This window comes from Ictalurus furcatus, chromosome 20, assembly GCF_023375685.1.
Source record: "Ictalurus furcatus strain D&B chromosome 20, Billie_1.0, whole genome shotgun sequence".
Lineage (NCBI taxonomy): Eukaryota > Metazoa > Chordata > Actinopteri > Siluriformes > Ictaluridae > Ictalurus > Ictalurus furcatus.
The window spans coordinates 21,086,505-21,110,093 of NC_071274.1; the positions used below are offsets into that span (position 1 = coordinate 21,086,505).

Sequence of the window (23,589 nt, forward strand, 5' to 3'; positions counted from 1 at the left end):
CCTGTACCCCACCCCACCTTTTTTTTTTTAATGTTTTATTAATTTTAAGAGATAGCTGCTATAACCTAAGTGATAACAGAAAATGTCTTCTTTCATGGACGTGCCACAACAGGAAATGTAACTATAAATGGATAAAAAAAATTTTTTTTAAAAACTATTGTAATCGTTGGCAAATTGCTGTGGTATAAGAGGAATAAAACATTTCTGGATACGCCGTTATAGAAAAAAAAAAAGTCTTCAGATTGGTCACTGTACCTGTACCATGTCAGGTACGGGGTAACTTACAAACCCGAATTTCTATCATCATAAAGATCAGGGTTGAATGAATAATTAGAAATGCTAAAAAGGCGTCTAACGTGAGTGCAGCCTGAGAGAAATAACTTACGACGGTATTCCGTGTTGAAGAACTTTTTACGCAGCTCTCCTGGCTCGTTTATCTTTTTAATAATAGTCCGAGGGATTTATATTTGCCATGCAGAAAAATACACAATTAGTGTATACAGGAATTAGTCTGCTTTTCAGCCTCACGGGAATTCCGAAGCTTCAGACAAAAATCAATACCGTGTACTGCAGATTTTCTGTACCTTTACCCGGGCTTTCGCAGCGGTGTAGGTAATTATTCGGCTTTGGGATTAATGCCGCTGTGATCCCTGCTAAAGAGGTGCATACAAATGAAGCTATAATTAACATCTAAGGGCAGGACAAACGGTTTCCAAAGCTTGCATTTTGTCTGGGGGATTACCCGAGATAAGGTGGATAATACTGTATACTGCTGTAGTACCATCCAGTAGCTTCAAAGCAAGGGGCAAAGGAGTAAAAGAAGTGGGAGATGATGAGCACGGACTCCAAAGGGAACCTACGGAGCATTTACTTTTGGTGAAAACGTCATTCCAAAGTTGACGTGAAGGACAGGATCTGAACGCAGTACTATGTTGTGGTGTTGCATAATGAAAATAGCTCGAGACACTCTCAAACAAAGTGCATTAGCGCGACCGTCCGATCGGTTTAGCGTGGCTGGGTGAAGACGAGAATCGTTTGCATTGGTTTCTTCTTCGTTTTCTACACTCGCGGACTCGAAAAGCTCGCGTCGGGTTTTCTGTTCTATAACCCACATGGAAATCTAATTAAAGGGTCACGTATTAGAGCGCATTTACGTGGGTAGGAGAATCGCCTCTGGTGTTTATCGCAATGTAAAGCTTCCACTGTGAATATTGTATTAAATCATACCATGGATGCTGCGTCTTTAGTGGGTTACAGCCTATTAACATAATGAATGAATGGAAATTACTGACTACGGGGTTTCATTTATTCGTCTTCAGTGAGCGCTTTATCCGGGTCAGGGCGACGGTGGATTTGGAGACTATCCCAGAAACACTGGGTGTGATCAGTTTTAGGGGCAATTTAGCATATCCAGTCCACTGGAGAACCATGAGGAAAACCCAAGATCGATCTCCATCCTAACTGACACAAGACGGAAATGTGGACCGGTTTGAGAACCATTGTGTCCGGATGCTGGATGAAATCTTTCTCCATTTCCCGGAAAACAATTCATTCCTGGGGCAAATAATGGAATCGGATCTATTTGTTTCATAATGGGCCTGGAACCAATTATGGTTCACCAGATTCCATCTACTGTCCAAAATACGTGGCAGTACGTCGCCCGTATTAGATCAATTCCATCTAGCGCCCTGGAACAATGGTTCTTAAACCAATTCTCATGGCGACACGAGTCAGTCTGCGTTTTTTGCTCATCTAACACAGAGATCGTTAAAAAAAACGAGAACCGACTGGGCCGGGTTTGAGAAAGAGTTCTTCAGTTTGTCTCTCTAGAGGAACCGTAAAGGTTCTATGTAAAACCTTGTAACAAGTGGGCTTCGTTTTCCGAAAATGTCCAAAACGGGTTTCCTTTTCAAAAATCAGTAAACCTCCGAAGAACTCTTGAGGGTTGTATTTTAACCCTTCAGTTCCTTCCTACGCTATAACGCTCATGCACTTGTTTTCGGTCGACTGGTGGGAACTTGGCATCAAGTGGTGGTATCGCTTTCAGCTCCTCTGTCAGCATTGTGCTTGGACCGGCTTCTGTCTTACTTGTACAGTGCATCCAAATCAATAAATCCAAATCAAAGAGCGAGTCTTGTTTTGTATCCGTTTCCCCTGGCATCAGATCAGTGTAAGGCGCCTTCTTGGCGAACATACCACAGACTCCTGCGCTGTTTCATTTCACAACAGTCAGGACATTAGTGATGTCTACCCAAACAACATCCCAAGAGAGGAAAACACACCAATCTAAATCCACATGCAAAGAAACGACTTCTTCTAACGCTTTATTATTTATTTATTTTTCTTAGTTAAGGGCATTGAGTTTGTTTTTCCTGAATGTCCATGGAGTGCACAGCTATTTCACTCGTTCTTGTCCTTCTGTGTCGAATCATACGGCTGACAGCTTGGCTGATGGTATGATGAATTGAATCCTTTCGCATGAAGGCGCAACAGTGACGTGGTCGGATTAGATACCTTTATTATCTGGCAGCACAGATAAATTAAGTTACATGAAAAGCCGTGCTGTGAAACAGACGTGGATTTCAATCTCACATCGTGATAATTGCTAAATCTTTCATCACTCCCAATTCCGGGGCTTGACATTTAACACAATGTCGAGATGGCGGATAACTGACTAGACAGATATCCAGCATAGCTCTGAATCCAGTGCTAGCGCATCGTTTTATTTTAAGCCGAGGAGGTTTATTTTAGCCTGAAATCTTATAAAGGTAGCGTTTTTGGCCATGTTCTGTCAGCCATCATTCCACAGCAGTGCAGAGTAAATTGGTCACCGTGGGCCGGCATCGCACCCTTACTCATTCGCTGTCTCCGTTTCGGCCACACGCGCTAGGAATAATTCCCTGTGGGGCTAATAGGAAAAAGACCACCGTCATACACCCAGGCAAATAAAAATCCTTTCAAATCCTAGTCTGGAACGTCATTTATGAAGTGTGCAATATCATTCGATGCCTGAGTATCTCCCTCAAGCATAGATATGTGAAAATGAGAACAGGTGGGAATCAAATTGCTGTCAGTGCTTGAAATGATAGAAAAACGAAAGGATTGTTTTCTAATATACAGACGAGGTCTTAAAGCCAAGAAAACACAGAAGGATCTGAAAAGCAGTGAGCCTCGCAGGGCTCCGAGAATCCTTTCCACTACACGACTTAGAGAAAGCTTAATCATTCATGCTAGCACTGAGTCTTGACCGTGGCTAATTTATTTATAGGTATTGTTATAGCTACATGACTACATGATGTCAGTGCTACCTGCTCAAAAAGTTAGCACACCGCCCAAGGACTTTCGTATACGCATACGCCAGTCCCTCACTAGCTTCTCAGCTTGGACAAAGAACACGAAAGTACACACGTTAAGACTTTTATTAGCATCACTTGCTAGTTTATCTACTGACCTGACTGTGGATCATGAACTAGCGCCAACGATTTTTTCTGTTACTGTACAAATAGACCGATGTTTACTGAATAAAATACACTGGCAACTAACTAAGGCTAACTAGCAAGTTATCGTTAAAGGCTAGCTAGTAAGCAGCTAGCACTTAGTTAAGCACGAAGCTTGGTACGTAGTGTACGCTGTGAGGCTGTGAGTTGTATGTTAGCCAGCCATTTTTATTCGTGGAACACCTTTTGCCAATCTACGGTCACAGATATGACTCAGTAGCTACAAGACAAGCTAGTAAGTCACTGACATTCTCGTAAAAGGAACGCAGCGGTTCGAACGGTGCTCTAGTGATGCTATATGGTGCTAGCAGTTTCAGGTGTGGTGAATATGGCAGCGTAAGTTATGGACATAATTTTCAGCACAGGCCTGTGCTTGGAAAAACTGAGAGGCCTGAAAAAGTTCTTCAGAGCACTGTCGTACAATAAACACTTTTGGTTCTCTAAACATTCACGATTATATATCCATGATTCTTTGCTACAATAAACTGAATAATCATTTTCCACCAGAAAAGATGCGTCCACATAATGGGAACATCAATAGTGTCGATTTTTAAATTTTTTAATTTGTCTGTGACAAAAAAAAACAACATAACGATTTGTTAGGAAACTAAAAGTATATTAAAAGTGTAGATCAATGACAGATCCTCATCCTCACCTGCTTGTTCATGAACACGTAGATGACGGGGTTGATGACGGTGCTGGTCTTGGCCAGGACCGAGGGCACGATGCTAGCCTCGGCTGTCACCAGACCCGGCGCTCCGAACGTAGCCAGCAGTGCCATGATGCCATACGGGAGCCAGCAGAGCAGGTAACATACCACCATAGTCAGGACCATGAGGAGGACACGATGCTCCCGCTTTCGGCCGGTGGACGTCTTCAAGCGGCTCACCTTCGGGACCAAACGGAAAAGAATATTGCGGGAACTGCAAGACTGAAAGTTCTGTGCATCATATACAATGGTTATGGTAACACAAATAGAACGCGATTTTCAACCGTCGCCTCTGAATATTCAGATTATGTCGTCTGTCGTGCATGGGTAGCAAAATGTCCGACGCCTCGTTTCTTGGGTAACGAGGCACCACACCACACTGCATTTCAATCATTTTCATTTCAATAACTGTTTACGAAAGCAATGCAGCAATTGGGAAGGTAAATACCGTCTCCTCAATGACTCTCTCTCGGTCTCTCTCGGTTAACATCCAGCTGGGTGGCAATTTAAAAGAAAACCCAGCATAACAGACCACATGCACCCAAAATAGTACTAATACTCATGCCTCTGGAAAGGTATTGGAACGATGAACACTATCCTTCCAACTGATTTTCTCTTTTGGGCTTTAAATACACTAAAAAAATTGTTGTTTTTTTGTTTGTTTTTTTTTCCCCCAGAAAGAGGACATCTCTATCAGAGACATCACTTATGCCAACGACTGAATTTTTTATACGGATAATGCTACGAATGAAATTAAAGTCAGCTGTAACAGTAGCATACGAGTTCTAGGTCAGTTTATCCTTCAAACCAAACCATGCCCGTGTTTCCTCTACAGGCGAGCGCATCATACTAACAAAAACGCATTGTGTTATTAAATTAGCCTCACGGCTTCGTTAATTTGTGCACCCAATAAAGAAAAATGTAAAAAAAAATGCTAAACAATAGGATGTGCTGGATCAAGTGCTATTTTTTTTTTATAAGCGCCAGAGAAAAGACGGCGGGAGCCATATCGTTGAATTCTCGTACATTTATTTCCTTTTTTTCCCATTTTCAAACACTGTCACTTTTTTTGTTGTTGTTTTTCTCTTCGTATATCTGGCAACCTCCGAGGTGAAAATCTGCACGACCCGACCCTAAATATGAGAAACTTTCCCTGGGTAAACATTCGTGCAACTACTGGACCGAATCCGAATACAAACTCCATCATCTCCACTACAAATCTCCATCCTTCTGTACGCTGTGATGAAATGACGCACGAACCCTCGTTATAGTTCCGGTTGGAGGAGCATTACGATGCAGGACGATTATACTGTACGGTCCTGAAAGTCACTAGAGAAGCTGTAAAGTATCCTAGCTTAGGCACTTTTGTTCTTTTGAAATTTCAAACTTTCCCCAAAGAGATCAAATGGAAGATATTATACTTTTGTGTCATTCCGATCTCTCCTTGATAAACTCAAAGTGACAACAAACAGTACCAAGGACCCGAGGATCAGATGTAGGCAAAAGCTTTGAACGCCTCGTACGTGAAATTAAAATATTAAATCATAGGAGATTTCAAGCTCCCGTGAACAGAGATCTAAGAATTACAGCCTGACAGCACCGTGTTTCAATGAATACATATGAAGATGTATGCATTAGCCTTCTCGGAGAGACTTATTTTTTTTAGGGATCAAATATATACATGAGGAGAGGGCCAATAGCTCCAAACATGCAGCATCATGTTAGTTAGTTCCTATTATCACTAGCACAGGTTCCCGACCCTGATACTGGGGTATCCCTCGTTCTGCACATTTGAATGTTTTCAGGTCAGGGGGTACACCGTGGACCAGGGTTGGGGAACCTGTGACTGTGTACGGCTATAAACAGTCATTCCTACACCCGCTGTTTATTCTGTGTCTGGACGTTAATCAAAGTGCGCTTCAAAGTGCTGACGCTGGAGACTCCTTCCATAACTGCTAGATGAAAATGTTACGTAGTCGGTATAGTAGCTCGTTATTAATATCGAGGTTCGGGTAGTCTCATACGACGCATACGAGATGAGCTCTCGGGAGCGGCACGGAGCCTCGTCGTCGTCCTCGTCATCATCCTCAGCTGGACACTCGAGCTGTCGATCCGAATCTCACTAGCCAATGAGAGTAAATCGCTGATAAGCCCCGCCCACACGAGAGGTTTGTACAGTCAACCTTGAACGTGTAAATGAAAATTCATAAACGATTAGCGGAAAGGGACGCTTAGAAAACCGATAATAGAGAACGCCGTCTGTTTACATTTTCGCCACGGAGTTTCGGAGTGTTTCTCTCCGTTCTCGTCGTACATTTTCCGTTCGTTTCTTGAAAAGTTACGTTCAGTACTTCTGGCACATATTAAATTCCATATATGCTGCGCTCACGCACAGTAATATGAGAAAAATAAAAGGTCTCCACTCTACAAGACTCGACGGATATTATTATTGATTTATTGACGCATGGCAGAAAAGTCTTCGCGACAGCAGCCTAGTACGCAAGATATGCTTGTTATTATTCTCATGATCTTTCGCATTCCCCACATTTGAAGAACAGGACTTCCTGCGAAAGATAACATGCCATCATAGTCCAACTCGTTCAGCGAGACATAAGTACAATCTCTCATACACTCAGCTCCATCTGGCTCACGTTCAACTCTCATCACTGATCACTGCAACGTGGCACCAGATTCATAAATTATCAGGACACCAAATACTAGTGAGTCATTCCATGGATTTTGGCAAACATTAGTAATACATGTGGGCTGAACACACATAAATGTGGGCTGAAATCTTCTACATGAGATGTAAATGTTTTACAAAATGTCGGTCCAAATTTAGATTCCAATTGAATCATTTCACAGGCGCTCTATAAATCTGTGATGATTTACAAATTGCCACAGGAGACGATTCAATTAAATTGTAGTGTGGAATTCACGCCATGACCAGTTTTCCATGACGGGAAACGACATCCAAAATTGCTGCTGCTTATTTTTACTATTCAACGTGTATGTCAAAAAAAGCAGTCATCTTTTCCATAATTAAAGCGCACCTATTATGGTTTTGAAACGTGTCTGATTTAGTTCGAAAGGTCTCAGACAATAGATTTACAAAAACTAACACTTTAACGTGCTCATAATTTAAACTGCAGCATTACCTTTTTTTTTTTTTTTCCCCCTCAGTGTCACAAACGACTCGTTCAATGATCCGTTCGAAAGGATTCGTTCTAAACTCCTCCTTTCAGAGAGCATACTCTGCTCTGATCGGTCAGACGTCCCGGTCTGTCGTGATCGGTCTAGCGCTGTCAGCGGGCAGCCGATGAAGACCAGAGGCGGGGTTTTTTTGTTACAAACCTACATAGGTTAGTACAGGAAGTGAAGTCTGGAATCACTAACGACTCGGTTCAGAATCGGTTCGTTCTTTTGGGAGTCGATAACTCCGTTTGTCGTGCGCTTTGATTTTTGAAACTTTGCAGACGCTTTTACGTTCGCAAACAGCTACGTATATAAGACACTACATGAAAGGTAATAGGCGCACTTGAAATCGAAAATAGTTTCAGGACGACAATATTTTTAGGCTGTTTTATTTGTGCAAGCAAACCACACTTTAGTCATATACATGGTGCAAAGTACATTTCCAGCGTCAGAGCCTTTTTAGGCTAGGTAAATAAACTGACGCGATAAACGACATGATAAACCTGTGAATGATATTACACTATTTGAGGACGTACCGTTTCTTATGGTGACAAGCTAGTGGCTCAGGTGAAATAGTTCATTCTGAAACTGAGAGCGTGCAGCATGGAAGCTCCTTATAGCTTAATGATGGATGGAGGATGTGATGTCTAGATCAGCATCGGAGACGTTTTTCCACCATGTTCAGTTCTAGCCTCGGTAGCATCTGAAAACAAGGCAGGATCGGCCACTTTGAGGCGGGACGCACCGCCGATCTGACTCAAAACTAGCCGTGTGGGATTGGTGATGTGCAACCCGTGGCTCAGTAAGCGCTCTTTCATGCGGCACTGTGTCCGCGCGAGGATTTTATTTACATTTTATTCAGCGACAAAAAGAACTGCAGGAGGAATTCCTTCAAGAGAGGGTGGACGTGGGATTAAAACAGCCTCGCACTGGCTTCTACACTAAATGCAAAGTGATCTCGGTGTTAACGGTCCAGGAAAGAAAAAGATCAGCCGTAACATTAAAACCACCTGCCTGATATTGTGCAGGTCGCCTTTGTGCCACCAAAACAGCTCTTACCTGTAGAAGCATGCACTCAACGAGATCTCTGGAGGTGCGCTGTGGTATCTGGCACCAACACAATAGAAGCAAGTCCTGTAAGTTGTGAGGTCATTTGTCCAGCACATCCCACAGACGATCGATCATATTGAGATCTGGGGAATTTGAAGGCCGAGTCAACACCTTGGGCGCCCAAGACCCTATCACCGGACCTTCCTTGGACCACGTTTGGTAGGTCCTAACCACTGCGTACCAGGAACACCCAACAAGACCTGCTGTTTTGGAGAGGCTCTGACGTCTCAGTCGTCCAACCATCACGATCCGGCCCTCGTCAAAGTCGCTCAGATCCTTACGCTTGCCCATTTTTCCTGCTTCCAACACATCGACTTCGAGAACTGGCCGTTCACTTGCTGCCTAATACTGTATATCCCACTCCTTAACAGGTACCACTGTATCGAGATAATCAATGTTATTTACTTCACCAGCCAGCGGTTTTAATGTTATGGCTGATCGGTGTACACGTCGCAGGCTTTCTATACCGTCTGGCTCCACATCAGCGACTAGAGATTGTATCTGTTGACTAGTCAAAGCGACCCCTAGTGCAGATTACTGTACGTCCACTGTCACACGTTACGATACCAAAAGGTCAAATTTATTCGGTTCAACCGATAAAACACCCATCTGGTGAGCGAGCCTTGGCAAGCAGATGCGCTTTCTGATAAAGAACTGCCTCAGCATCTCTTATACGACTCCAATAAAGTGCAAATCCTCAAACTAGCGCCAGAAATTCCCCAGCAGAGGCTCACAGAAATAAGACTGAAAGAAGAAACTAGAAGTCTGGCTTGGTCTGGACCTCATTATACGTGTAACATAAATCCTAGTGCAAAATAAGTGGGTGAAAATGAAAGATTCGATCGTCAGTTTGATGCAGTTCCTCGGCACACAGATCAAGATTCATAATCCCAGCAGGAGATGCAGGTGAGATTCGTACGGCTGGCAAACGTCTGCCCTCTCGCCTGATATTTATGAGAGCCGCAAGTCGTTATCCGGTCTCGCTGTAAAAACAACCAAAAAACTGTGAACAGAATGTCTCCGAGTTTAATCATTTATTCAGGAACAGGATGCGAGATGAAGACTGTAGCAAGACCACAGCCAAACATGAGGGCTGATTGGATTAACCCTGACATGTGTCACTAATTTCATAAACTTTTCCGCTGGCCGGACTGAGCGTCACATGATCAGATTCGGAATTAGCAAACGATTCGATCCTTGCTTCTCCAGGGAGCATTACAGAGGCAGATTTTCGTCTATTAGATAGAGACGGAGCAGCTAGGATTAAACAATATGCCCTTGATTTCATATAAATGCCATGGGATATGAAAAGCAGCACCTTTGAAACGATCCTTCCACATTATTACTGTTTCTCTGAAGAAAATACCTTTAATTCCGTCACATATTTGGGGGGAGAAAAAAAAAACGTCAGTACAAGTCTTACAAGATCCAGATAAAACTATACATGGTATAGTGTGTCGTTTAAATTTGTAATTCTTAACTCATTAGTGCTGAGAAGACATTGATTTAGCATTTATGGAAGGAGTCTCCGGTTTCAGCGTTCGTAAGAGTTAGAGGAGACGCGAGAGAGAGAGAGAGAGGAAAAAAAAAAAGAGAGAGAGGCGTGAAATCCATTCGACTGCGTGCACACGTTGGCTAAAAAGGGCATTATCGAACGCAGATGTCAGACCCGCCCCAAGACCTCAAAGCAAAAACGGTGCCTTTGCTAATTCCCCAAAGTTTGACTGTTGTCATGTTAGTAGAGCTGGAAATAAACTGTAGAACAACAAGGAAGAGGACATCGAGTTAAACTTCCTGAAGCTAAAGTATTTGTATTAATGCTAACAAAATACATATTTACTCCGGTTGAGAGCGAGAGAGAGAACCTGCAGCCTACGCAGGTCTCCTTTCAGGACAATATATGCTAATATCATGCACCACCCACAACGCAGAAAATTGAAAATCTGATCACGCAGTCCTCTGAGCACACCAGCTGAAACGGCATAAGTTTGTGCGCTCCCTGCAGCAACAGAAGCCAACAACCGTCGAGCACGACAGACGGCCTCTTGTCCAAAGCGGCGCACCGTTGATCGCGGCGCACGGGAATACGACCAGACGCGTCTCCGTCCTGAAGCTGGAGGAGAAACCCGCACGGCAAGCACTTTCCTCCCTCGACTCATCAAAAAGCGTTTATTGCATCGTTATAACACCATGAGTACACCTACAAACGCCATCCTACAGTAGTAACGCACCTGCCAAAAAGCTTTCAGTCGACTACATTGCATCACGACACTCATTTCATACCGAATATATCAAACGATGAAAACCAGAAGCCTGCGTGTGTTTTCTAAAAGCAGTCCCTCACAACAAGGAAGAAATGCTTGGGAATGTCAAGTGTGTCATGATGCAACGGTGGAAACATTCAAGAAAGTTTTCTTACAGATGTCTTAGTTTCGCATCGCGCCACGGAGAGCGTCTTTATGTTCAGATTTTTGCCGGCTTTTATTTATTTATTTATTTATTTATTTCGTGAACCGTTCGTGCGGTTGAGACGGGGGCCGCTCGGCCGTTACGGTTCTCGGATTGCTCCCGGCGTCTGACTTATCCGGTCCAAGTGCTTATTCAAGCAATATCGCACGAGCAGTTATACCGGACATCGGCGCGGCCGTGATCCGGCCGTAGGCACGAGCGCGCGTTCAGTACAACGACACGATTGTGATGTTAGTAGATTCGTCTCGCGCCTCAGGGGTCGAGGGTTTGAATCCCTAGAACTAACTGCTGTATAAATACTATAAATACATGGCTGTAACCAGGATGGAGATCAGTGTAGCCGGTGCGGGTGTGGCTTAGTGTAACGGGAAGGTGGTGTTTGGAGGACGAGCTCTAGGGGTGATGTGTAATGTGGAACACCTGAGCAGTGTTTTATTTGTATATTAACGTGATCTGGATAATGTAAAAATGAAAGAAATCACGTACACCTACCCGGAGTGTTTCTGAACAGTGGAATGCCGACATGGTTCCACGGAGCAAATTAAATGTACATTTCAAATGCACCGCATCAGTTTGCCTCCTCGTGTAGACACATCTGGTTGTAATAAACTACTGCAGGACTTTTTCTACAGAGATGGTTTTTTGTTTTTTTTTAATGTAATAATAACATCATAAAATCTGAGTGGTTTTTCATCTTACTGTTCTTACAGTCCTATAAATAACACAATGAATTATTGATTTTATTTTCTTGTTCATAAAAGCAGACAGGTTTTTTTTTTTTTTTTTTTTTTTAAATCTGCTCATATTTTCTGTCAGTGTTGTGTTTTGTGTGTGTGTGTGTGTGTGTGTGTGTGTGTTTTGTGTGTGTGTGTGCTCAGTAGCACAGCAAATAATCTTCACACTGCAGCAGCAGGACGGATAAATTCTATACCAGTTCTTGCTTTAAAGTTGAAAGTCACCTTATTGGAATCTTTTTGTTTTTATGTCTCTAAAGTCATCAAAAAGACTCTGCGTTCGACCGTCTGGGGTTTTTTTTTTTTTTTTTTTTTATCTTACATTCGCACAAAGGCGACGATATAAACGACAACTGATGCGTTTTGAACACAGAGATCTGTGGACACTTTGAAACTATTCAGCTTTCCCCGCTCATATCACCTCACAGCATGTACAGACGAGTCTCGTTTCTGTTTCAACAGTCGATACGCGCTTACTGGACACTTTACTGCAGCCATTCGTGCGATTATCCGATCAGCCGATCACGTGGCAGGAGCTGAAGCCGTCCAGTTTCCGTGCACCTGTACTCACTGTGCGGTCGTATCAGATTCCTGTACTTGGATGACTCCCCTGTTGGAGCACACCCACCTCAAGCTAAAGTGTGTCGTTCGCTCTGAGATGCTGTTCTCCTCGCCACGGTCGTAATTAGCGCTTATTTATATGACCGTAGCCTTCCTGTCGACTCGAACCCATTCCGAATGTGCTCTGAACATTAACCGAAGCTCCGTACCTACCGTTTATGCTCTGTGAATAACGTCACGATCGAGCAGGTGGACGTGTGTATATTCAGCGTGAAATGCTTAAAAGCGTCGAACGTGCCATGATGGACAGTAATAACCCAAGAACATGCATGGGTTTCCAGACAGTTTTTTTTTTTTTTTCTGAAGGGTTTCATCTCCAGTCCTAGAGAAAGCAATACTGCAGCTTTAGGGGCGGAGAAGCAGGAAGAACGTTGGCGGAAATACAGAACCTGAGACTGCAAACTAACTCATGGACTGCGGTACCTGCCACTCAAGAGCAGAATAAATTATTAGCAAAGCGATCCTATCCATGGAGTATTCCCACCTCATGCCCGGCGTTCCCGGGATAGGCACCTGAAAGCGTGTGATGTCATCAAAAATTCCATGTGAAGCCACATCCGTAACCGTCGTCCATATATCTATAATATGTCTGAATGCTAGCGTGCATTCTCCCTGAACGAGAAAAGACAAAGACGTAAGTTTACAATGTATATCAGACGGCTAATTGTTTTCAGATGTGCGCCGAGAAGAAGAAAACGTCGAGGCAAACACGTCCGTCGTGAACGCCGTTTAATGATAAGCGGCTCCATGTCGTTTTACTGACTGAAGTAACCGCAGTCCCGGCTTTTTGCTTCCTCACAAGACCAAGGTTCGTGATCTCACAAGAGGACGTCGGTGCAAAGTTAAAGTAAATGTTAGCAGTAATGTCCCTTTCATGTCCTTTCCCCTTCGGTGAACTGCTTATTCTACCGCTTCGGTTACATGTGAACACTGTTTTAGCTGAAAAAAATAAACAAACAAAAAGCCAAAAGGGTAGTTTTCTGGTGTCGGCCTGAAATATCGGCGTAGCAGGATGTGAAAAATGTATGGCTAAAACATAAATGTTGGCACCTCTGTTTTCAAACCTTGGTGCGGTGAAGAAAGCGGAAAAACGACCCGTTATTCAAGGCAAACTGGAAAATCGTTCGGATCTTTCAGACACAATTTTACACAAGAGCAACATCCATTAAATGCATTACCTCGTGCTTTAATTACACATCATGTCTACCGCATTGAGTAACAGCTGGACTGTTGCGTCAGCGTCAAACTATTTTAACGACACGTTTAAAACCTTTTTTTTTTTTTTTTTTTTGGTAATCCAGCGAAAACACACACATCTGCTCGGTTCATCTGTATCGCACTGTCAGAAACCGGGAGAGAGATTTAAAAAAAAAAAAAACGCTTTTATCTTGGACTTTGAAGTAAACAACAAAGTGCTCATTATTACGACTGGCTTTTATTTTCTCCACTTGAGCAAACTCATGAGTATTTTGGGGGGGGGGGGGGGGGGCGGGGGGGTTGTGTTACGGACTCCGTTCAAGAGTTATTACGAGTAATTGGAGATGGAAAGCGCTAGAAACCTTGCATGAAGCCCTCAAGAAGTATTTACACCTCAGCGCCGTCGAATTCTCGATTCTGATTGGTCGGAAAATTTTCCCCGAGAGCAACTCTGGTTGTAGTTCAAATTTATCGTTTCTATAGTAACGACTCCTTCATCGGGACCTGTACTGTATGGTGGACCGCACAACGTAACCCGACGATAATAATAAACCGATTTTTGGTTTTTATTTACCAAAGTAAATGGTATAATTGTTGATGTGCTGATGCTTTCTGTATGGAGGTGTTTATGTAAGGAGTCTCCAGTGTCAGCACTTTGTAACACCGAGCAGCTTTTCCGCCACGGGAACGTCTTCAGGACAGAGCAGATTGTGCTTTGGGATTTCTCACAAGTGATACCTTGTTATTCGGACAACGTTCAAACGTAACTATAAACGGATAAAAACGACGACGTCCGTCAATCATTTTAAAAACGCGAGCGTCAGCAAATGACCGTGATGTAAAAGGAATAAACGACTTCTGTGTTTATGTGGTGTTTTAGACAAATAAACAACTGTAGCTGTAACTCAACAGTGCGCCATTGATTATTTTCCTGCCCTCAAGAGCAGCTGTTGCGTAGAGAGGCGAGAGACCCATAACTCACAACACCACAAATAGAACATAGCGCTGCAGGGAAGTGGATTCGTCCTGACACGCACCCCCTCCCCCCCCGTCGTTTCCCCTTCTGTGATTGGTTGTTCCTTATCAAGGTTGTCAGGGTGTAAAGGAGATTAAGTGATACGGCTCTCACCTTGTCGTACAGTCTGAGCGGTGCTTTATTAAACGGGGAAAATTTGAGTCAGCTTTATTAGCTCACGTTGTGAGGACACTTTCAAGGGTTCATGAGGGGGAAAAAGAAACGTCTCAAGCACAACAGGGTGCTATTAATAAACGGAGATGGAGACTTCAAACTGTTTTTATCGGACTCTGCAGGAAACTCGGTGGAAACCCGGATGGCGTCGTATTATTGCATGGGGATGGGATAATTAACAAAATAAACAGTGTGTTGCATGTTACGTGCTGATTTCGATCAGAGATGAATACTAAATGTAACCCGAAGTCAGCGTGTTTCCATATGATGCGACCGTCTAGGCTATTTGCTTTCGGCTTCTGAGTTAGCCCAGTACAAAGTGAAGCAATATCCTGTAACGTTCAAGCTTTCTGAACAAACCAAGACGTCTTACCTGTTTGATAGCATGCAGCAGCTTCCCATAAGAGTATACGATGACGAGGAATGGTAGGATGAGGCAGAAGACAAAGAGGCAGATGATGTAGGAGATGTTGTTGGCCGTCTTGGTCACCCAGTCCACCGAGCAGGTGGTTCCGGGCCCTTCGGGTCCGTAGCGACTCCAACCGAAGAACGGCGGTAACGTCCATACGAGGGAGTAGACCCAGGACAGCACAACTCCGACTGCAGTTTTAGTGTAGTTGGTGACGTCAGGCTTGGCCGGACACATCATGGTACAGTAGCGCTCGTAGGAAAGCACAGCCAGGGAGATGAGCGACACAATGCCTGCAGAGATGCATGATGGGATACATTATCATCATAAGATTTAGAAAGTGGGCGGGTTTAAAGGGTAGGATTCAGCGTTCCTGTTACCCAAAGTACGAACAAAGCAAATATATCAATAGTACAAGGGTTCAACGCAGTACGAGGGTTCCCGTTCCTCAAAGTACAACCATGATCCTAAAAGTCCAATTACGCACCGTAAATGTTGTGGTGAAAGACAAATACTAAGGAAATAAAAGTCAGACTCTTGAGGAAATAACCCAAACGACCTGATTGTTACAGTGAACGTTGCTAGTTTCAGCACGTACGCTTGCAAGCTAGCTTTTTACACTTTTCTGGCCACAAGCTTCCGGGTCCTGAAGGCCCTTCTGACGTAACCGTAAACGTTCTGCGTAAAAAGACTCGAAAGAGACTAGGGATTTCAAGTAGAGCTTCACAATGAGGACTCAAACGATGGTTTCCGTCAAAAACGGGAAGATTTTCTACAATTTTCCACTAAATTGTGCGGGTTTACTTCTATTCGTACGGCCATCGGCGCTCAAACCGGCAATCGGTGCACCGCTTCGGACGAACGCTTCTTTCGTTCAGACGCGTAACCACACCTGGACGACAGATGGACCTAGGTTTTTGATTTCTCTGTGGATCATCTTCAAAAGTGATGACAAATATTTGAACTCGGGACGATTCCATTTTAATTAGAGTGCCCGGAGCTGAGAACAGTCAGGCGGCCCGTACGCGAGTCGACAACAAATCTGAACAAGAACACAGCAAAGGTTTTCTGTCTAACGCCAGACGTGCACTAGTTTTAATGCCGTTTAATCAATTTCACCGGGATGTGCTGGATATCACGGAAGGCAGATTTAATAATAGAAAGCCGAGTGAAAACACAACTTATGACAAGAAAACAGGCTTCGGATGTCACCAGGGAAATGTTGGGAATATTTTCTTCGACTTGTTTTGTTTGGTTTACGCGCACACATGAGCATGAGCAAATTCACAGCAATTATGAATCACCCGAGGCTCGCAGGGGAAACATTCTGCAGTGTGCTCGGATCGATTCAACTGAAGGCCTGCCAAACATGTCCAGAAAGAGAAGCTCAAACTTACAGCTACTTGTTCTGATCTCTTAGTATGTAACTGCAATTCTGATGTCATTTAAAGGTATTTAAATGCGGATTAACTCGGCAGCCACTTTGAACACGTCCCTGCTGTTGTTTTTTTACTGAATTGCTTTTATTACTTTATCTGATGCGCATAAATTCGGACAAAGAGAAGTAAAAGTGCTCGATCGATTCGCCGCTTTAGTGTAAAGCACGACGCGTTCGGGTTTACTGACGTCTAAAACCTACCGATGAATTAGTGTTTATTCAAATAACGAAACCAGACAAATGCTAGCAAGCAGATGTGAAAAGTACTTAACTTACGCTTTAATACTTTCTTACTATACTTCAGTATTGTTTTAGGGGGCGTGTACTGTATTGATTAACCTGAGTAAAATATTAATCAAAAAATAAAAATAAATCATTATTAATTAGACTTCTATGGAAAAAAGGTATACTTTCTATTAATAATATTTTTAATTCCGTCCAATCAAGTGATCATTACATTACGACTGTAGGAGCCATAACGTTACGTATATTTCATTATTGTAAATATTGTAACATCATATATGTTTCAGTGGTTAGCACGTTCACGTCACACCTCCAGGGTCGGGGGTTCGATTCCTACCGTGGCCCTGTGTGTGCGGAGTTTGCATGTTCTCCCCGTGCTGCGGGGGTTTCCTCCGGGTACTCCGGTTTCCTCCCCCAGTCCAAAGACATGCACGGTAGGCTGATCGGCGTGTCTAAAGTGTCCGTAGTGTATGAATGGGTGTGTGAGTGTGTATGTGATTGTGCCCTGCGATGGATTGGCACCCCGTCCAGGGTGTACCCCGCCTTGTGCCCGATGCTCCCTTGGATAGGCTCCAGGTTTCCCCGTGACCCTGAAGGATAAGCGGTATAGAAGATGGATGGATGGTCACTTCCTCTGTTGACGTTGATAAGAACCAAAAGAAGAAAAAGCTTGTCATGTTACAGAGAAATCCCCAAGCGTACACACCTCTGTTCTGGACATGTCAGAACACGTAAATCTTCCGAATGTTTCGAAACCCTGACGCTGGAGACTCCTTCCAGACTTCCACAGACGTTAAATAAATGTCTCCGTACAGAAAACTGCACCAAATCAGTGATTTCACACCATTTCAAATCTGTCTGAAACGGACTGCTCCTTATCAAAAACGTGATTCAGGTGCGGGTGGTCATGTGACTGTGATGTCGTAAGGTGCAGTGGCTGCTGGGAACTGTAGTCCAGAGTTCCTTCTCTGACATCTGAAACCTGCTCCGTGTTATGAATCCGGTTACGCAAACAGCTGGAGCATATGCTGAGAGAATCTCTGATGAAAAAATGGTGTTAATCGAATGCAAATTAAAAGACGAGCTTGGAAAATGACATCCAGCGAGAACATAACAGTGTACCTCATGCTCATTAAATTTAATGTGATTAGAACTAAAAAAAATTCCTGACCTCCTTCTGCTGGATCTGAACGAAACATTCTTCTTTTCAGCCTGCGAGAAGAAACAAGTTTGCCGAATTGAACGGCCAGAGCGGTAAAATCTCAACACTAAGGTGTGTGTGTGTGTGTGTGTGTGTGTGTGTGTGTGTGTGTGTGTTATGAGAACGAACTGTTCTATCCTAAAACAGATCAGAGTTATGACTTTGTCCCTGGCTAATTCCGCATCGTTTTTATTACGGTCGAGCTCAGCGAAAGAACATTTCGTTGACTTGAACTCACTTCTGAAGAAAATATACCTGTTAAACTGCGTCTTTTCCCCCATAACGCCGCACTCATCGCGTCGACGTCGCATCCCAAGCCAAAGAATATCTAGTGACATTCTCGACAACAAATAAAAACGTAAAACAGACTCACTGAAGTAAAGGAATAAAACGGGTGCCGCGATCTTATCCAGAGACCACGCTGTCGAGCTTAAATCACTTATTTAAATCGCCGAGAGCACGCACCAAAACAAATCCGAATCAACTCAAAGAAAAATGAGCATTCAATTTGGACAAAAGTAATGGCACCCTATAAAATTAGGAAGAGTTAGTGCGTGTGTAGCTAGCTAGCTGACTCACCGCAGCGGCTGAGCCGCATTACTGGCCGATCTGAGCAGAACTATGAAGCGTTGCCTTTTATGGAGTCTCGTGGGCGTGGCTCAATGTAAATCAACTTCGTTTATCGCGAAGAACATCAGCATTACTTTTACAGCAGACCGTTGTCAATCTGGCAGGAAGATTTCGTCAAGACTGATAAATGAGGCCGAGTGCGCTATAACGTGCTGAATGCCGAATGCGTGTTGATGATTTAAACGTGCAAATTACACGGTGATCACACGCTGAATCAAGCTTCCTTGTATTACTTTCCGAGCTGCATTAAAATGAAAAAAGAGCAGGTTTTCATGGCTGATCGACTACATTTGGAGTATAACAACAAGGGATAAATGGTGTGCGTTTCCAGTAAGCCGAGCTGTTCCTGCTGGTCCCACCTGTCTCTGCTGGGTGCGTCGTTAACCGAGTTCTGGGTTCAAGTACAGCTTAATGGAGGGGGAATTTAGCTCGTACGCTAAGGAGGTAGAGACAGATAAACAGAGAAAAAAAGAAAGGGCGACAGGGTCAAAGGGTGAAGCAGATGGACGATTAGCAGGTGGGACATACAGGGAGGTGAATGTTAAAATTAAAGTCCCAGTCCTGAAGATGTATTCGGGAAGTATTTTACCAACCTGTGAAGTGATTACTGTCCTATAACCGCACATGGTTTATTCCTGTTATACCTCAGCGATTTGCCAACAATTACATTAATTAATTCAACAGTGACATCATAATTTCTTAAAATGCATTTATATACAAAAGGGTACTGAACTATACCTTTCCTTGGTCCAGGTAGGCCTACTTTCTAGTTACAAGATAAAAGTACTAAAAGGTACATAAGGTACTAATAGCTCTGAGAGTGAGCAGTGAACAGTCGTAGCATAAGGTAAACACGTTTGGCGTGATTATTACGAGTGCACCTCACAGGCTCAAAACAAGGGTACTAAACTGTACTTTTCCTAGTCGCTGGGGTGGTACCCTCAATGGTGTCCACGTTTTACCTTTAATATGCATCTTTCACATGGAAATGTGGATATACTCTAGTACCTTTAAAATGCTCTAAGGTAAATAAACGGACCGTAATTCCTTTTTTTTTTAAGAGTAAAGCTTTACACGTAGGCCAGCATTACATTCCCCTATGTAAGAGATACGGTACTAATGGTACTAAAGGTGTACGCTTGATGTTACTATCCCAGTGACAAGGGATGGTACTGTTTAGTACCGTTATTTCTGAGAGTGAGCAGTGAATGCTTGTAATGCGTAATGTAAATCCATCTTGGAATTTCTTACTAAGAATTCATTTTAAGAGCGTACCTCACAGTCTCAGAAAAAGGGTACTAAACTGTACCTTTCCTTGTTTCTGAGGCGGTACCTTCAGGGGGACAGTAGGCTGTACAGTAGGCTAAATTTCACCTGGAAATGGTACAAGGTACCGGGTAAATGAACTGTACTGTATTATGGGGAATTCTGGGTAAAATATACAAACTAAAAAGGTACTAAAGGGACAAAATGTGTACCCTTGAGAGTACCATCACAACGACGAAGAAAGGTCATTTTCCTTTTTGCCTTTTAAATATGCATTTCACGTGCAATATGGGATTAGAGTAGCTTTAAATTGTTAGGTAAGGTGTACTAAAGGTACTTGATGGGACCGCGCCTGTGATGAGGAATGCCTGAGAGCGCACATGCAACTTTCCTCGCGCTGATCAATGCCGTTCATGTAAAGTGAGACCCGTAGCACGCTGTAAAAATGCTGAAACGAGCACGAGACACGGCGTATACTCACCGAAGAGCGAATTGGCGAAGCCGTACCACACGCACGCGGTGCGTCCGGCAAGCCATCGTCCGCGCGTGCTGGCGGCGAGGCTGAACGGCGTGGCCAGCGCGCACACGAGCATGTCGCTCAGTGAGATGTTTATGAGCAGCAGGTTGATGGGAGAGCGCAGCGCCTTGTGGCGGCCGAACAGCACGAGCGCCAGCAGATTGTTCACAAAGCCGACGGTGGAGATGAGCCCGAGGCACGCGGCCACCACCGAGTGTCCGGTCGGGCTCAGGCTGAGCTCGGAGTCGCGTGCTGCTCCGGTGTCCGAGACATACTCCGGGGATCCGCAGCAGCCGCCCGCGCTCCCGTTGGACCAAACCATCGCCGGCCGCGCGCATTGACACACGCACACACAGTTCCACGAGTTCACGTGCGGGAATGAAACGGTTTTATTTGTGCTCGGGGTTCGAGGGACAGATCCCCGGGATTTTAGGAAAGGAACAGAAATTGGCATATGATTTTGTTTTAGTGCTTCATTCGATGAGAAGGTGAGAAGTTTAGAGTGGCTCTGCTCCACCGTGTGGTGATTGGACGGATCCCCTCCCCCCCCCCCCCCCCCCACACACACACACACAGAGAGAGAGAGAGAGAGAGAGAGAGAGAGAGAGATTTTGTTTTGCAATCCTTCTGAGGCCATTCCACTTTTAAAGAAAAGCCAAAGAAAAGCCCTCACGAGGACCAGCCACAAGGTCACCACAAGGTCACAGATATTCCTGTCATTGTGGTTACATTTTGTCCTCACCAATATATAAATACACACGCGCGCGCACACACACACACACACACACGCGCGCGCGCGCGCGCGCGTTTGCCTTATCCATCCACTGACATGTACATTAACGCATATAAAAATAAAAAATAAAAAAAGTGCCATAATCTGGTTAATAATCTGTCAATTTTTCAATTTGGATTAATGTTACAGTTAATACCAAAGTGTATGTGTGTGTGTGTGTGTGTGTGTATGATGTGTGTTTATATGTGTGTGCGCGCGCATCACTATACGAGACATTGAGGAATAACTGTCAGATTTGATTGAGGGGTGTTGAGCAACACATTGTTCTTAAAAAAAAAATTCCAGCGGATTACAGCAAAAATACACCTTCACCAAACGCATTTTAAACTGTAGCCTAAACGTACGAACAAGTCACAGCAAAACCGACCCAGCAAAAGCAGAACAAATGGTAAAAACACCAAATCTGGCAACACGATTATCGACATGACCTCAATCACATGATCTGTTTTTCCTAAAAGTCATAAATGACTTGAATCGATTTTGTTTCATCTGGATTAATGTCTCTTTTTTTGTTGTAGTACTCAGCTTTGGCTTCTGTGTTGACAGTTACACATTCCCAGCCCTATTTTGCAGCACTATTGGACTTTATATTGCACTACACAGTGAAATCTACAGCTGAGTAAGTGTCTGGTCTGGATTGGAGGACATTTTGCGTGTCAATTCTGGAGGATGTCTAGAATAAATTTTCACCTTCATTGATGAGTGTGCGATCCTGTCTGGATCCTGGTCTGAGGGTCATATTTTAGTGAGCTTAAATTAGACCCACTCCAGTCTTAATGAGGGGACACACTGCGCCTGTAGGAGCATCCTTCATTAGTCATAACGACACAAAACTGCTGTCCATGGTCCTGAACTTTCACTGGAGCCGCTTTTAACTCGGGGTGTAAAACTCAGGCTTTCACACCATACGAAACCACATAAGATACGATTTCAATTCTTCGAGCAATTCTTCGTTCATACCACCAAAAATTCGTATGGTACAATCTGACGGATTTTGATTCATAAGGCAATGATTCGCTGTTTGACTGTGCCGTTGAATCTGCTATGATACAGTGCAATACGATTCAATATTTGATTCCTATTTCAACGATTCAGTATTTGATTCATATTGCAACGATTCAATATTTGATCATACCGATACCACGAAATCTGCTGATATGATACGATTCCGTTTTGAGTCATAAGGCAGTGATTCGATATTTGACGATGGCACTGAATCTGCTAGGATAAGATTCAGTATGTTTCTATCCATAAGCCAACGATTCAGTATTTGATTCATATTGCAACGATCCAATATTTGATCATACCGATACCACGAAATCTGCTGATATGATACGATTCCGTTTTGAGTCATAAGGCAGTGATTCGATATTTGACGATGGCACTGAATCTGCTAGGATAAGATTCAGTACGTTTCTATCCATAAGCCAACGATTCAGTATTTGATGACGTGCGCTCTGATACGATATAAGACTTTGATTTAGCATCCTATAATCGGCACGTGACCGTCTTTGTTCAGAATCTGGCGTACCATTAAATTTGCGATTTTTTTTAAAATTAGTTTTCTCTCCTTTTTTAATAATAAACAACTGTTGTCTTGATTCATTTTTTTAACTGATGCATCAATGCATCCAAATCATCTCTTCTCTTTCTCTCTACTATGTCAGCGTTCCAATAATGAGACAATTACTGCTTACTATATACAGTACACTACATACTCAGTACTGTGTAGTAATCACTGTAAAGTATAGTATATTGCCACTTACTATATACCCCACATGCTGCATGGTATATACCAAATAATGGATAATGTATACTCTGTCCTGCGTAGTATATACTACATACTGTGTGTGGAGCATGCACATATGCCTATTTAGCATGCAGCACATAGTGCATCCTCTATTCTGGGTCTAAGACATAGTACATATTGCATACTATAGTGTAAAGAGTCCATAGTGCTGTGGTACAAGCTACACATTGCATATTGTGGATTGTGTGTGCATGCATACTAAATACTGTATGGTATATATATATATATATATATTACGCAATGCATATTGCATGCTGCATAATAAAGCATGCAGCCTAATAAATACTGCATGTAGCATGTCATAAACTGCATGCTGCACACTAAATACTGATGATGCATACTATACACTACATACTAAATACTGCACACAGTATACCAGGTAGGCACACTATATATATATATTATATATATATATATATATATATATATATATATATATATATATATATATATATATATATATATAGCCTACTACATACTACATGCTATGTTACATAATACACATTGCATACTACATACAATTACGAATAATGCATGTAACTTCATACATACATACTATAT

General features: G+C 43.2%; 1 protein-coding gene across 1 annotated transcript in view; it reads right to left on the reverse strand.

Moving 5' to 3' along the window:
• Positions 1–20,941, reverse strand: part of tmtopsa (teleost multiple tissue opsin a) — a 26,276-nt gene extending 5,335 nt beyond the window's left edge. The window contains exons 1-3 of the mRNA XM_053651890.1: positions 20,390–20,941; positions 15,095–15,423; positions 4,153–4,386 (exon numbers count right to left, since the gene is read on the reverse strand). Of these exons, the coding sequence (XP_053507865.1) occupies positions 4,153–4,386; positions 15,095–15,423; positions 20,390–20,879 (1,053 nt within the window). The 5' untranslated portion in view covers positions 20,880–20,941. The remainder of the gene's footprint in view (positions 1–4,152; positions 4,387–15,094; positions 15,424–20,389) is intronic.
• Positions 20,942–23,589: the final 2,648 nt, after the last annotated feature.